We start from the raw sequence: 16983 nt of genomic DNA, 5'->3' as shown, positions 1-16983 counted from the left end.
TTCACTGATATTAAAATTAACTCCCCTTCGGCTACGCAAGATTACAACTATACCGACCATATCAAGACAGAACCAACATATAAAAAAACTGCTGACAGCGAAAGAGGAAATGCTCTTGTCGAAATATCTCCGAAACACCATGAAAAATGGGACAGGGGGCGTTATCTAAAAGAATTAGCGAACATTTACCGTCGAAAGACAAAAGGAAATAAAAGATTACACGATTCTCGGTCAACGCAACAAGATTGATGACTATTAGATTAGCTTCAGTTGCAAAAGTAAATTTCCTTCGTGCTGTTTAGCTTCAATTTTGCAGTAGTTGAATAATACATATAGAATTCTACCTATAAAATTAAATTTAACCTTTAAAAATCGGCAAACGCTCGCGCATTCGCCATATTCGCATTAAATCGTACTTTAATTAAAGTTTAAAATTCAGAAATTCTGCCTATAAAAAGCCCGCGAAACTGAAAATTAATTAGAATATTCTTTATTAGTGGAATAAAAACTCATTTGTTTTTAAATTGGCTTTTTAGGAAAATATATACGATAAAAGCGACCCCATTTAATTTTCCTGTTTCTTTTTTTCCAAAAAAAAAAACCTAGAAATAAAATCTGATTAATCTTTTAATAAAAACTGAAATACATATTTTAATTATTCATGACATAATGTTGTTCCTTATTAATTTTCTTTTTTATAGGGGGTATAATATTGCTAAAAGAAATACTATAAAATACATTAAATATAATGCTAATTATTTAATAGAACATATAAAACGACGGTTAATGACAATATACATAATTTTAATTTTGTATGAATGACTAAATCTTATTAATGGCATTAAGCAAAAAGTAATAAATGAAATACCCCATTAAAACCTCAATCTACAAAAAAACTCTCATATCTGAAATCTTAATTATTACAGAAGAAAAAAACTTTTCGAACAACATAATTTGTAGCATTAAAGACATCCAGGCCGACTATTGGATAGCTTCGAGAGCAATTAGTAAACAATGGACCGACGCTCGCTTTTCATTCTTTACCAAGTCATCTTGAAAGGCTCCCTTGTTATTCCCACCGTGCCTTTTTGGCCGAGAGATTTAACGCCTCTTATAAAACAAAAGTTGAGAGAGATGCTAGCTGGGAATAAATACCATCGTTTTCCTTAAAACTCCGCCTCAGACATACTTATTATAAAACTTTTGAAGGGTAAGAACTGAGATTAATACGAAGCTTGGTCCAAGCCATCAGACTACGGAGACTGACTGCCTGTTATTTAAAGGAATGCTTTATGGAAGTACATGTTTTACTTCTTTTATTTATCTATAATAGGCCTTTTTTATAATTACAGATTTACCAGTAAAACAAGTGGTCATATAACTAATCATACATTGAAAATATAGTAACAATATGAGCTATTTAAAAAATAACTTATTTAATGGAAAATAAATACTATGACATATATCGTTAAATAATTGAACCTCTAGAAATAAAGTATATGTTACAATTCCTAAGTTCTTGTTTGTAGTGGCAATAAATAATCAATTGTTATACAAGTTGAAATTTAGATAGATTCTATATTTGGCTTTTAAAACTTCAATATCTGAGAGATGATGTAAAGTATACTATTTGGGAGAAACTCTAACTTAAACTAAAATTTGACTGAATATGTCACACACGTTTTTCACCAAATTTGATCCCATATAACTACATCATACGTCAATTTAGCACAAAATCATAAAAACAAATAGTCTATACTTCCAAAATTACATTAATTGTATATTTTAATAATTCCAATAGAAGGCAAGTAGTTGTAAAATTAGTTTGAACATGTAATTCTAAATAAATATAGAATACTAAAAAAAATGTATAGCGTAACAATGACAGTAACACTTAATTGTATTTTTTATTATCAAAAATGTATAATTACATTTACATTAACATATAAAATAGCTGATGACATCTGTTCAAGTAGATGTAAGTGGTGGAAAAGGATTCTGTTTACTGACAACAACTTTTCGATGCTGATGGGAAATATAACCTTTTATCTTTCCCTCGTTAATTAGATTTGCTACTATGCACTGAGTTTCATCTAAATCAACATCCTGCCCTAAAAACTCCAAAGCAGTTTGTAATGATTCCACAGGAATCTGGTGAGTACTTAATATTAAGTAAACTTTTTTGAACAAATTCCTATAAGCGATTATCTTTAATTTATCAACAATCAAATAAATGCCACAGGCAATAAAAAAGGATTCATGTTTCTCCATGATTTCATCAAACCATTTCAGATTCCCTTGACACACAGCTTGCACCAGGTCCCAGAATTCTAATACATTATATTTTTCTAATACTTTTCTATTGGGTATATAGCCAAGAAGAATTTTCACTGGTACCAAATATATTAGAATTAATCGTTTGTTTTTTTGAGACACTTTATGGCAATTTTCAAATGCATAACTTAAATACTTATCTGCCGCTTTATAATCACTATCAAACATAGCTTTACGACCTACAAAATATCTATAGGTTATCTGTTGGCTTAATGAAAAAGTATCTTTAAAAGGACTTGATTCTATAGCTCTAATTAAAGGTTTGCATAAATGCAATTTGTTTATTCTAAAATATACTTTAAACAATTGATTCACCAATGCCAGCATTCCTTTTCTTTTAGTGTCTCTATTATCAGTTCTTGTATCACCAGCACAAATACGAAAACATCCCATTAAACTATCGGCAGCTTTTTCCAAGAATTCTCCTGGTTTTTCACTAACACCAACTCTTTGTTTTTCCGCCTGTTGTGCAATAAACCTTAGATCTGAACACACAACATTCATAATAGGAAGAGACCAGTTTTCTTCTTTCTGGGCTTGTAAAATCTTAGTGAATGCCTGCACTAAGCCAGTTTGAAATTGATATGCTGAAAGGAAGTCATCCATACTTATAGCATAGAGACATTTTAAGTGATAGATGACAAGTTCGTCCACTGGTGCTGGTAGAAACTTCTCTACCATGTTCTCTGGGTTTTCTATATAATAATTTCTATACTTGGCATGATCATGTCGAATTGAAACAAACATAGATACTGTTTGGCCATTACACGATCTCCACGATCGGTCTATAATTTGCAAATAATTGGCGACGTTCATAAAAGTCATCGTTGCTGCAAGAAAAATATTATTATTAAATGATTTTTTATAAAAAACCGGTAAAAATATGATGTAACCTTTAAAAACATTACTTTAAATAGACATAGAACATGAATGTTTGTAACAGTATACCTACCTCTTATAATATAAATCAATATGATTTAAATTGATGTTTCCATTTAAATGGATATTAATACTAAACTTTATAAACTATTTAAAAATGTTTATAATAGAGCAACCATACACATTGACAGAGTGATACGTCATTTGTCAAAAAGTGATCAAACAATGATGCCAAAATACTAAAATTATAGAATACTCAAAATAAATTAATTCAATGAATAATATACAAAAAACTAATAGCACTGTATTTTAATGCTTTATAGGATGTCCCAACATTTATTAGGAGATAAAAAAAGCCACCACTACCTCAACTGAGCGCCATCTCGTGGTGCTACGTTATACCAGTGCATGAATCTTATTGATCCAAGGCCACATGTTATAGGAATCTGTAGAAATGCACCAATTACATTAGGTTCTGTGTAGATGGCGCTAAGAAATACTTTAATATGAATAAAGTTAGCCAAATATTAATTTCATACTTACGCCTGATTATGGTGTAATATTGAAACGAAATGTCACGTTCTTACCTGAAATAGAAACGATATAAAATTAATTTTAGAACTGAAGCTATAAATAATATTAAAAATAATGAAGACGAACATACATTTCGATTTCGTGTTGGAAAAATAAACACGTGTTCTAGACGAAAAAATTGTGATATAAACGCTAGGGAATCAAAGATCAGCTGTAAATTATTCTGATATACAGGAAAATTAACCGACCTATAGTTATAGAACGGCTTTTATATGATTACCAAATTTTCCAATTCCAATTCGCTGTTGTTTTAATATTAATGAAATTAAATTGTATAAAATAGCCGTTAAAGGTGTTATTCCTATTTGCCCAAATGGGCAAATAAAAAAAACCCGCAGAGCCGGTCACATATGAGGTCATCAAATTTTTATCATATCCTGGTATAAAAATCCGCTATTTTTCAAAAATGTGTGCTATTTAGATTTGTGTGTGTTCCAGCCATCTGTGATCTTGTTAAATATGAAATTCTTAGTGGTAGGTACTATCGAAAGTTTTTTTTTGTTGTATATAAAACTCCCTGTATAGTTTTTAAAATGTTCTGGATTTCTTTAGTGTTTCCTCTAACTGGATAATATTATATGCGGTCTTAATATATCTTGAATAAGTTATTTAATAATCACTTGTATGATATGTATATTTCTCATTTGTTCAAATTTACATTACTATTTATCATCCATAATGTATTTAATAAAATCATATAGTCAAACTAATTTGTGTCTATTTTAAAACGTTATTATATTTGAATGAATTTTATCTAAAACTGATTATTTATTCATGCAACAATGAATACTTATGTTTCAAAATAAAATTATTTAATAGTATTTTATCTGCAACTTTATTATTATAACAGGATTATTAATTAAAAATAGTTTTTAATAAAAACCGATTTACAATATTTAATCAATTATACACACGGTCAACTGACCACATTTATTTATTTAGAACTAGCAACTACCTTCGGTTTTTGTGATAATTTTTTATGGTGGTTGGTTTTTATAACAAACACGAATGTTTTAATGTTTTAATTTCTCAGGATATCTGCTACGTTCTGTATGCCCAGTGGTTTTTATAATACATAAAGTTAAACTGTTAGTTTATAAATAATTTGACACAGAAAACAACATGTATCATTTATATCATAAAATCATGTCATAAATCTTAGCGAATTTCATATTGGCACATATCCCTTTATTTTTTATGCTGGACTTTTTATTGTAAGGGCTTATGTATGCCATTAATAGTGAATAATACCATACTTGAAATGGTCTTTGTGGTCTCTCTTGGGGCTATTGATTCGAATATTCATTGACTTTGTCACATGCAATATACTGGCTGCAGCTCTTGCTAATAATAATGGTATTGGTCAACTTTGTCTACATTTGTGATTTCAGGAAACATCACAATAAAAAGTATAGAGTGGTCAAATAGAAAAAAAGTGTTATATTACCAAAATCTGGCGAATAATTAAGGGGTTTTATACCTGTAATCTTGTACCACCCTTGTATGACACAATGTGTTACCGTAACGTAACATGCTGTATCTTGCATTTAGCTGTAAGTCTCTTCCGTTCCACAAATTCAGTTCCGCTTACCAAAGCCGTACTTCTAAAAACATTGAATACCACTTTCCTTTGCGCTTGCTGCTTGCTCAGTGTTGATTTATTCGCATTGCTAACAATTGTTTAAATAATTCAATATTTTCTGTATATCTATCTGAAATTTGTTGGAAAAACCTAACACGTTTTGTTTTTGGCAAATCTGTGAGATGGAGTGGTATAAAATAACCTTTTTAAAGATATAGGTGTTACGTTGCCAAACTGGTATGGCCAGGAGTAGTATTCCTTTTCAAGTGATGACAAGGGTTTATGAGAGTTTTCATTTAAATTAATATTTTTGTGTAAAAACCCGTAAATAGAATAGAATCTAGCCGTTAAATAGTTCAAATTATTTGCAGAACTCTGGCATATTAACTTGAATAGAAAAAAAATCAGATACCAAGACTTTAAAAACCAATTTACTTAACAGGTCAATTGAAAAGTCCCCGGCCTGGCATATAGATGGCGCTACTAGAATTAAATCCGTATGTTTTTTAGTTAGCCCTAACTCAAAAGATGCGTGTATAAATTTGACAGACGTTGGATCATTAGTTTGTGAATTATAGCATTTTGAGTGAAGCAACTTTTGTTATTGTGAAAAAATGGATAAAAAGGTGTTTCGCGTGTTGATAAAATATTGCTTTTTGAAGGGAAAAATACAGTTGAAGCAAAAACTTGGTTTGATGCCGAGTTTCCGGACACTGTCCCAGGAAAATCAACAATAAAGGATTGGTATGCTAAGTTCAGACGTGGTGAAATAAGCACCGAGGACGGTGAACGCAGTGGACGCCCAAAAGAGGTTGTTGCGGACGAAAACTTTTAAAAAATCCACAAAATGATTTTGAATGACGTGTTTCTATTTATCTGTTATAAAATAAACTAATAAATGAAGCCTAATCTTAAATTTTCTCTACACTGTTATTTACCACGATATTACATTTACGAAACATGTTAGACATAATTAAAAGTAGTAAAAATAGTAAATAGGTATATCCAAATAGTCTTAGCACATAAAAATACATATAAATTACCGATGTTGAAGCTATATCTGCAGGTTTTCCCTTCGCAAGTTTTAACATTTCTGTAATTTTTTTCTGCCTTGGACGAAAATAAACAACTTGTTTGGAGAAGAAGAGTTCAAGTCTGCATTGAAGAAGTTTACTTCATCAATATGCCTTAGAAGGCAGAACTGTAATACGAAATAATTAAAATAATATATCAATAAGATTTGTAACCATACGGTTGAGTGCTACCAAAATAACTATTTCAGGCACAGGTTAGGAGAATTTTGACGCAGACCCTTTCTTTAAAATAACGTTTATATTGGGTAAAATAAATACGTAAATAGTAAACCTAGTTAATTAGTTCTATATATTCTTAATAATAACTAATAATTCTAGTCTATTCAATGTTATTTTGGACACATGTCATCTAAATTTGTGACATCAAAACGTCGCAATGTTGCCCCGTCAATTCTGAGTTTTAGTTCAGTTTAGCATTGACATACAACAAAATTCAAATCTAAATAAAATAATTGAACCAAAATGTTGTCAAGTACAATTTATTTTAACATTATGGTACATATAAAAATTACATTTAATTATAGAGCTACAATAGTTTATAAGTTAGATTTATAATCTCCTATCGCTATTGCTTTCAAGAATTTTGCATACGTCTGACAACCGGACGACTTTGATAGGTTTATTCGTTTACGTGTTCGAACTAGTCAGACAGAATTGCCTCTTTTTAGCTAGAACAAAGTGAGAAGAAAAATATTGTCTGATTCTAAAACGAATTTACAAATTACGGCAGGCAATACATTGAAAATATTGATGACGTATGTACAAAAAACTTCGAACAGACTATATTAGTTTAGCGGGGAAAAATATCGATATATCGTAGAATAAAATATATCGATAGTTCTCTGTGACAATATCGATATTTCCTCACTACAAACCTAGTATCTTATGCAAAACTCTTTTGACAATAGAGGGAGGGGTTCAATTATCTAAAAAATTTCCACACTTCCTCAAAAAAGAATTTTTGCAATATCGATTTTTTTCCGCTCCACTCCTAATTTTTACCGAAAAAATGTTTGGGAGAAATCTCAGACCAAAGTTCCTTGAGACTCTAGTTCAAATACCCTAGGTATCAATATTTTTTTCTGAATATTTTCTTCTGAAAAAAGATAACGGAGGGATTGGGATATCGTGGAGAAAGTTCAATACTCGATTTTAAAACCATCGATATATCTTTTAAATAGCGTTGAGAATTATCGACTGAAAACAGTCATAACAGTCGATAGTCAAAAATATAGCGACTGAAAATAGTAATTACTATTTTCAGTCATATGCGCGATTTGATTGTTTTTTTTTCGTGATGTCAGACGAAGATATACGGGTTCTTGTCTGTATAAATTGTGAGATAGGAAAGGACGGCGATAATTGTTCGGAACAGTTAATTTTAAATGTGTTCATATTTTCCAAGGGTAATATATACGAGACAGAGATGTATTCATTCACTTGCTAATTTTAAAAAGAAAAGGGAAAAAACTAATTTCTATTAACACGTAATAAATAATAGAATTTTAAAGGAAGTAGAATTAATTTTATACTGAATGTTCTGAGGATTTGTAAAAAGGAATGGTATAATAACACCACAAATGTTTTATCGCGTTTTAATATATTAATTACTATTTTTAAATAACATAGTATAATCAATATCAATAGTACAATACAACTTAAACAAAACCTAAAAATTAAAGATGTTCAATAACCATAAATACTAAATAAAATGTAAACATATACTAATTGAAAAATCTTATCCGTGACGAACCAAAAATAATCGTACAATAATTAACAGACCCTTTTTAAATAAAAGTTTTATTTATTTTTGAACGGAAATATGTTTAAATTACTTAGATTAGATTTTGAAAAAACTCGTTCCGATGGGACATATGTTGCAGGTATAGAGGAATATTTTACATGTAACTGGTATAATTCACGTAGTGTCTTTAAAAATGTGGATTTCCCGCATATCGTGTTCATTTCTAAAATTGCCAGTCTTTAAATTTTCCCCCATTCACTTGTTAAAATCCTGGATTTGATGGAATACTGAAGTCCACTTATTAACGGTATAATTAAAGACATCGTGGGATATCTTTCACTAGATAACTCGGTCATTATGTTAAGAGGCTTTAAAAGTTGAACACATTCTGTTAAGATAGTCCATTCGTCAACAAAATAAAACTGTGGTGCTCTTTTTAATAGCCATCAAAATAAACAGTTGTTGAATATTTAAGTAGAGTCTTCCTACCAGAAAATGTATTTATTACAAATATTTAATATACTTTATTCACCTCTTCACCGTTAATATTTGTAAAAGAAATTTAACAACTATTACTGCAAAAACTTCTTCAAATCTTTTGGAATCGATGCAATTTCTGAGACCTTTGGAAACTAATTTTAGTTTTCAAGATTTTAGGAAAAAAGTTTTGACAAACAAAAGTCTTGGACAAAAATAGTGAAAGTTTATTAAAAAAGTATTGCCTATTATATCAGCCAAAAGTACTACCTATTATGCCAGTGAAAGTATCTTACTATTTGTTATTTACAATTTGGTTTTTTTGCCCGTGAAAATTAGCTTTCCAAACTGCTGCTATATTAATTTACAATATATAGTAATTCACAGGCAAACAACGAACAAACATAAAACCACATATCTTACATATAAATTTATGTAAGCATAAATTCGGCGCATTACTTTCAAGGTCGCGGCTAGGACGATACAGCCACATTGTTAAAAATCAGTCAAATGAACTAGTAGAACCGAAAATAGCAACTAAAAGTAAACGACTGAAACAGTCGATAGTAAATAGTAATAAAATCAGTCGAACCAAAAATAGCGACTGAAACAGTCGATAGTAAAAAGTAGTCAATTAGTAAACAGTCGATAGTCGATTTCAGTCGATTGTTCCCAACAAAAATATCGACGGCTACAAAATGTCATCGAAAAATATCCATATATTTGAAAAAAATATATCGATATATCGATTTTTTTCGACATCCCTAATGTAGATCGGTTTCTGCTCCTACAAAGCCAAGATATCACCATAAAGTCCTTTAGGTTATTGATTTCGTGTTGCCGTTTTAAAACTGAATTTGAAAATTAAAACTTTTTGAGCGATCGTGTTCCGCGTGCTTCTCAGTTTTAATTAAGTTTCCCTCGGATATTTCGGTCGCTGTAAAAGTGATTCAAACATTTTTTCCCGTTTTGTGGCCTTTTTGAGCTGTACGCTACGCAATTTAGCAAATGACACGTTCGGATGCCAGTTGATAATGACGCCCGACGATGCGATACCAGCCCGTTTATTTTGCGGTGAAAAATGGCGAGGCCGCTATGTTTCCAATCAACAATATTTCAAACCAGAGCTCAATTTGTTGGGGATACTGTAATTTCTCAAAAAATAAAACAAAACAAAATACGACGTACTAATTTCAGATATTAATCGATGGTACACATTTACGTGTTATGTTTTTCGTAATTTACTTGTTTTCCTTCTAAAATTAATTTTACAAATTCTTGTGAATTGATCTGTTAGTTAGGACATTTGATTTGAAATGATTTGTTATTATATCAAACTAATATTTATGATTGGTTTAATGTTGAATATGACCTGCTATATTTTTGATCATCGATTCCCATCTTCCCCCATCCATTTCAACTTGTTCATAAGATTATGATCTGAGAGTTACACCCCACAATTGATGTCAAAATTACGTTTACTATTGGGTATGAACCCTTTTTTCATTTATGGCTTTTGGTACTTTTTTTCGGTAGCTATAACTTTTGGATTTACAATGCTATATTAACTTAATTTCGTGCATGGCTTTATATATCACTCTTTAAAATTAGCACTTCTCAATACAAACGTTTATTGATAAATAAAAATCGATAGGATTTTTCACTATAAGTATCAACTAAGCTTTTTAATTAAAGTATAATAATTAGTAACGCTTCTGTAAATATTGTTTCATTGGAATATAATTGTTGTTTTAACATATTTAATTATTTTTTTTTTAAACATATTTATTTCTACATTGTCAAAATTACAACAAAAATATTAATAACGTGATAAAAATAATAGTATGACGGAAACGTATAACTTTTCAGCTGAACCAGACTAACAAGGAAAATTATTTGATTACATCATTTGTGTGTAGTTGTTGGTCCCAAGAGTTGACATTCATTCAGTAATAACCCCAATCTATTCTGAATTGTAAATTAAGACTAAAGTACTTAAGATTAAAAGACTAAAATAAGTTAAGAATTAACTTATTCAGGCGAAACGTGGAAAAATTTAGTATTTATAATATCTGATATTATTTTCGACACTAAACACAAACAATATCTTATACTTGAAAGCATTGTGCATACTAGTTTTGTAAATTATTTTTATTATGATATGATATTATGATAATGATATGATATGATATATGATAATTTCTTCGGTTTTAAAAGATAGTTTTATTGAGAACAATTATTAGATAGCTTTGTTTAAATAAAATTTGTATCGTATTAATATGATTACTTTCTAATGAAGCATTTTTTGCATTAGGTTCATGATAAACTTAATCTCAATCATAAGTGCATGTTAAACACTTAACATACATAACATTCAGAAAATGCTGACATTATTTTTTCCTACAATTCTACAACGTGTTCAGTGTAACTTTAAGTTATATATTTTCACAAAAAATTATACAAAAGTATATAGTAATATTTATAATGTCAGTGGATTTAATTTTCTCTGACAGGAGCCGTATAAAAATGTCCTTGATGTCTTTAGTTGTGTACGGATATCTACAATTTTGCCCAGGAAAAATGAATAATATTTTTTCAATTCAAGTTTTTCTGATAACATAACATAATAATTCTCCTTTAAAGCTTGCACTCATTAAAATTTGTAGAAAGATGGAAATATATTTTTTTCAGTTAAGTGAAGCGTTGGACGGAAATAACTAAAAGTGCTGAATCTTTACATAGAGAATACGGTTTCTTTTCGTTTACACAGTGAGCTTCATTTTCTTAGCAAATTTTTATTGAGAACATCTCCTGATCGGCGATTATTGTACAGCGTATTGGATCCGATGTACTGATTAATAGACGATTGATAATGTTAATGTTATTAATAAGTAAAATCGGGCGTTAACTAAAAATATCAATAAACAACATTTTAAGTAACTATATAATAATATGGTATTTATGTTACAATTGACCAGTCATATAACTTTTACGCTACATAGATGAACATGTCCATCAGTTTATATCAATAATTGTCGACTCCCTAGGCACCTAGATCGACGCTGAACTTGAAAGAAGCACATACTCGCCAAACGAATAAATAAACGAACTTGTACTTGAATGAAGTTTTTCGTAATTTACTTGTTTTCCTTCTAAAATTAATTTTACAAATTCTTGTGAATTGATCTGTTAGTTAGGACATTTGATTTGAAATGATTTGTTATTATATCTAACTAATATTTATGATTGATTTAATGTTGTATATGACCTGCTATATTTTTGATCATCGATTCCCATCTTCCCCCATCCATTTCAACTTGTTCACAAGATTATGATCTGAAAGTTACACCCCACAATTGATGTCAAAATTATGTTTACTATTGGGTATGAACCCTTTTCTCATTTATGACTTTTGGTACTTTTTTTCGGTAGCTATAACTTTTGGGTTTACAATGCTATACTAAATTAATTTCGTGCATGGCTTTATATGTCACTCTTTAAAATTAGCACTTCTAGATACAAATGTTTATTGATACATAAAAATTGATAGGATCTTTCACTATAAGCTTTTTGATTAAAGTATAAGTATTAGTAACGCTTCTGTAAATATTTTTTCCTTGGAATATAATTATTGTTTTAATTTAAAACATATTTATTTCTGCATTGTCAAAATTACAACAAAAATATTAATAACGTGATAAAAATAATAGTATGACGTAAACGTATAACTTTTCAGCTGAACCAGACTAACAAGGAAAATTATTTGATTACATCATTTGTGTGCAATTGTTGGTCCCAAGAGTTCACATTCATTCAGTAATAACCCCAATCTATTCTGAATTGTAAATTAAGACTAAAATACTTAAGATTAAAAGACTAAAATAAGTTAAGAATTAACTTATTCAGGCAAAACGTGGAAAAATTTAGTATTTATAATATCTGATATTATTTTCGACACTAAACACAAACAATACCTTATACTTGAAAGCATTGTGCATACTAGTTTTGTAAATTATTTTTATTATGATATGATATTATGATAATGATATGATATGATATATGATAATTTCTTCGGTTTTAAAAGATAGTTTTATTGAGAATAATTATAAGATAGCTTTGTTTAAATAAAATTTGTATCGTATTAATATGATTACTTCCTAATGAAGCATTTTTTGCATTAGGTTCATGATAAACTTAATCTCAATCATAAGTGTATGTTAAACACTTAACATACATAAGATTCAGAAAATGCTCAAATTATACAAAAGTATATAGTAATATTTATAATGTCAGCGGATTTAATTTTATCTAACAGAAAGCGTGTAAAAATGTCCTTGATGTCTTTAGTTGCGTACGGATATCTACAATTTTGCCCAGGAAAAATGAATAATATTTTTTCAGTTCAAGTTTTTCTGATAACATAACATAATAATTCTCCTTTAAAGCTTCCACTAATTAAAATTTGTAGAAAGATGGAAATATATTTTTTTTCAGTTAAGTGAAGCGTTCGATGGAAATAACTAAAAGTGCTGAATCTTTACATAGAGAATACGGTTTCCTTTCGTTTACACAGTGAGCTTCATTTTCTTAGCAAATTTTTATTGAGAACATCTCCTGATTATTGTACAGCGTATTGGATCCGATGTACTGATTACTAGACGATTGATAATGTTAATGTTATTAATAAGTAAAATCGGGCATTAACTAAAAATATCAATAAATAATATTTTAAGTAACTATATCACAATATGGTATTTATGTTACAATTGACTAGTCATATAACTTTTACGCTACGTTAGAAGAACATGTCCATCAGTTTAAATCAATAATTGTCAAGTCCCTAGGCACCTAGATCGACGCCGAATTTGAAAGAAGCACATACTCGCCAAACGAATAAACAAACGAACTTGTACTTGAATGAAGTGATACAACGTTATATTCCTTTAGAACCAATAACGAGTGTAATTCAACGTGTTTGTGTGAAGCACTTAGAAAGAGTGTCAATGCATCCCAATATACTCGATAATCAGCTAAATATGCGAAGTGACAGTGACATTCGTAGACTAAATCCTCTAACACCATCCGATCTGATTATTGGACCTATATAAACTTTAGAATAAGCTTTAAAATAGCACCATGTATATATAATATAAATATAATAAATATTTATTGCTCTGTGGGAAAATTGAGGAAGTAATAAGTAGAGTAATTAAAAAAAATGTTAAAATTATTTCTTGTTTCAGGTTGTAGCAGTTCTTACAGTACTCGTGAGTGCCGAAGAAACGAAAGAAGGCGAGAAAACTCAAGTGAAACGACATGTCGGACTGATTGATCTAGGCACCACTTACATTGACCACGGATACAGTTCTGTGGGCGGAGGTTTATATGGAGGGTCATCATATGGAGGCGGTGTTAGCGCTGGATACGGTAGTAAGTATAATATGTATAGTATGTACAATAATTTAGTCTTATTTAATGTAATGTATAACATCGAAAATGAAATCGAATTGGAAGTCAATAGTTTCAAAAATTGCTACGAAATAGTATATGAATTAACTAACTAAACTAAACATAGAAGCGAAATATTCTTGATTATCTTGAAGAGTGACGCTGGAACAAGAGTCAGTTCACAGTCAAAAGTATAATTTCACTTGTTGCTTTAATTACTGTTTGAATAGTTTCGTGTTAGTCTACCACTTTTCGTTCGGATTGTAGTCATGTCTAATTTCGTTGAATAAGGAAAACTATTGGCACTACTGCTTTTCTTATCCTAAAAAAAAGAGAAGAATGATTGAAAGGGAATTTAGGAAATTATAGAGAAAATGTTATTACACTAAGTATTGGCATCCTTTGGCTTACTTTAATTTACTTAGATTTCGAAAGCTTAAAAATGACCCTATTGGAAACTGAAAAAAGAATCAAATCTTTAAGTAGATTCATTATATTACATCGTTTGGCTATATGTTATAGGCGACGATATATAAACTAAATATAATTTGCTAATGCATTATAAAAGTTCAACCACAAATATTGACACTATATGTTATATTTAGTGGGAACAGAAGATCACATCATCTTATGAATACAAACTTATCATTTATCCCATATTCATCGTGCATGTATATTAATGCAAGTATGTCCTAGGCATTTGGAAGATGGCGGAAATTATAATGAGCACAAAATCTGGAAAGTCACCAAACGAAATAAAAGCCTATAGATATATATGACTGCTGCCAGTAAAATCTAAAGTTTTGGAAAAACTCCTGTTAAAAAGAATAAAATCGATCATAAAGAAAAAAAACCTAATACCAACACACCAATTTATGTTTATTAACAAGTATTCAATAATGGACCAGATCCACAGAATAACCAAGGAAAAAATAGCAACATGTATTGGCTAATTGGAAAAAATCACAATTATTAGTACATAATACATTGCTGTTATATATGCAAATACTGAAACGTATATGAACATACACAGTTGAATTATGGGAATGTTCTGCAAAGAGTAATAAAAACAAAATATAAAATTTTCAGAACAAAGTTCTGAGAGGTATGTGAGCGCACCCAAATACTACAGGACTAACTACTTATATCGAGACATTCAGATACCCACAGTCAGTCAAGAAATCAAGAGAATTGCATTCTCATGAGAATATTGCAACTTTTGGATATCACCAGAGCAGGACACTGACTGAAAATAATCAAACCATCTGATCTTGTGTAGTGTTGTGTAGTGAGGTGCATGTAATAAAACATACAGCAGTGACATGTATAAACATTATTTCATCAAAGACTGAGATAGGGCCGATGTCGATGGGACTAGTAACAATATAATACTTAAATAATAATAAAAAATAATGCAAGTACAATTGAACAATAGTATAGTTATTTGAATTTTTGTTATTTATTCAAATAATGAACTTGAAATAAATTATCCTTATAAATTTAGAATATATATAAATGAATGTGAATAAAAGTAATTTCAAGATGTTTTTTTTTTATAAAATAAGACTTAGCAATGTGTGGCTTAATTGGTAAAAGACAGGTTAGACAGGCTATATTTACCAAATATTGCTTTCTCTTTATTTCGTTATATCATCATAACTTTCACAAAAATATGTAGATTAAATACTTTGAAAATGATATTCAACTTTTTTCTCATAACCTCTCTGTTGCCAAAGCGAAAAAATACAAACAAAATTATTGATTCAGTCAACAATAATTTTAATAACGTCCTCGTATCGCCTAGGTATCAGTATTATTTAAAATATTCATCGAACATTTTCAGGTTCTGGATACGCTGGCGGATATGGTTATGGCGGATCCAATGCTGGAGGTTACTCCGGTTATGGAAGCGGTGGTTTGTCTGGAGGTTACTCTGGCTCAGTTGGCGCCGCCAACGTTCACACCCATACTCACACCCACGAGGTGAAAACCATCAACACCCCAGTTGCAGTTCCTGTACCTCAACCCTATCCAGTCACTGTAACCAAAACCGTGGAAGTACCAAAACCTTACCCAGTAACTGTGACCAAGACTGTGCCAGTTCCACAACCCTATCCCGTAGAAGTCACTAAAACTGTTAATGTTCCTCAACCTTATCCAGTGCCCATCACCAATCATGTACCAGTTCCTGTTGAAAAACCAGTATATGTTCAGGTTTGTATTAAAATTGTCATGAATATTGTTTTATCATAAATAATTGTTGTGAAATATAGGTACCCGTACCAGTCAGTACCGGTCACTCATACTCATACCAAGCTCCAATATCTACATACGAATACGTTGTTGCTGAACCTGTTGTATCAGTCAGTTCAAGCTCACTAGGTGGCTCTTATGAAAGCTCGTATGGATCTGCCTGGTCTGCACCAGTTTCTGTCAGTTCAGGATCATACGGATCCGGCTCTTATGGTTCCGGCTACAGCAGCTCATACGGTTCCGGATCCTCTGGTGGACTATTAGCATCATATGTTCCAAGTTCTTACGGAGGTTATTCTTCTCATGCCTCATCCTGGTAATTTATTATCAAAACAATAGAAAAATAAATATAATAATAAATCAATACTGTGTCAATTTTATTTACTCCTTTTGATACTCGAACATTTTATTTATCGCGTTTATTAAAACAATTATTTATAATATTGGCATCACAAATATTATAATCTCGTACAATATATACGCTGGAAAAATATCGATATATTTTTTCCATATATTTTGAAGAAAATATCGAATTTTTTTTACCGAAATTTTTTTGGACAAATATATAGATATTTTTA

At 30.1% G+C, this 16983-nt stretch overlaps 3 protein-coding genes across 3 annotated transcripts in view; 1 reads left to right on the top strand and 2 right to left on the bottom strand.

Moving 5' to 3' along the window:
* Nucleotides 1-1888: 1888 nt before the first annotated feature.
* On the bottom strand, nt 1889-3415 carry PCID2 (PCI domain-containing protein 2). The gene is made up of 2 exons (XM_076395106.1): nt 3287-3415; nt 1889-3164 (listed from the first exon to the last, which is right to left on the bottom strand). Exon 2 carries the CDS (start codon nt 3157-3159, stop codon nt 1969-1971), a length of 1191 nt encoding a protein of 396 aa, XP_076251221.1. The 5' UTR covers nt 3160-3164; nt 3287-3415; the 3' UTR covers nt 1889-1968.
* The window catches only part of LOC143190637 (disks large 1 tumor suppressor protein), a 308341-nt gene continuing 294644 nt past the window's right edge, over nt 3287-16983 (bottom strand). Inside the window, exon 3 of the mRNA XM_076395119.1 lies at nt 3287-3800. Within this exon, the coding sequence (XP_076251234.1) occupies nt 3763-3800 (38 nt within the window). The 3' untranslated portion in view covers nt 3287-3762. The remainder of the gene's footprint in view (nt 3801-16983) is intronic.
* On the top strand, nt 4147-16769 carry LOC143190630 (uncharacterized). The gene is made up of 4 exons (XM_076395107.1): nt 4147-4281; nt 13948-14134; nt 15996-16366; nt 16426-16769. The coding sequence occupies exons 1-4, from the start codon at nt 4267-4269 to the stop codon at nt 16723-16725; spliced, it is 873 nt and encodes a 290-aa protein (XP_076251222.1). The 5' UTR covers nt 4147-4266; the 3' UTR covers nt 16726-16769.

The sequence above is a fragment of the Rhynchophorus ferrugineus genome, unplaced genomic scaffold, assembly GCF_030347505.1.
Source record: "Rhynchophorus ferrugineus isolate W39M unplaced genomic scaffold, kcgeb_rfMv2 rfM2, whole genome shotgun sequence".
NCBI classification, from domain to species: Eukaryota; Metazoa; Arthropoda; class Insecta; order Coleoptera; family Curculionidae; genus Rhynchophorus; species Rhynchophorus ferrugineus.
The sequence above is the reverse complement of the archived record's forward strand: the minus strand, read 5'-3'. Positions and strand labels throughout refer to the sequence as shown.

Bases quoted from the DNA above. Each gene is read 5' to 3' on its own strand.
- PCID2 (XM_076395106.1), bottom strand. From the start codon at position 3,159: ATGACTTTTATGAACGTCGCCAATTATTTGCAAATTATAGACCGATCG.
- LOC143190630 (XM_076395107.1), top strand. The intron at 14,135-15,995 runs GTAAGTATAATA...GAACATTTTCAG, and splicing joins TGTTAGCGCTGGATACGGTA to GTTCTGGATACGCTGGCGGA. The intron at 16,367-16,425 runs GTTTGTATTAAA...TGTGAAATATAG, and splicing joins AAAAACCAGTATATGTTCAG to GTACCCGTACCAGTCAGTAC.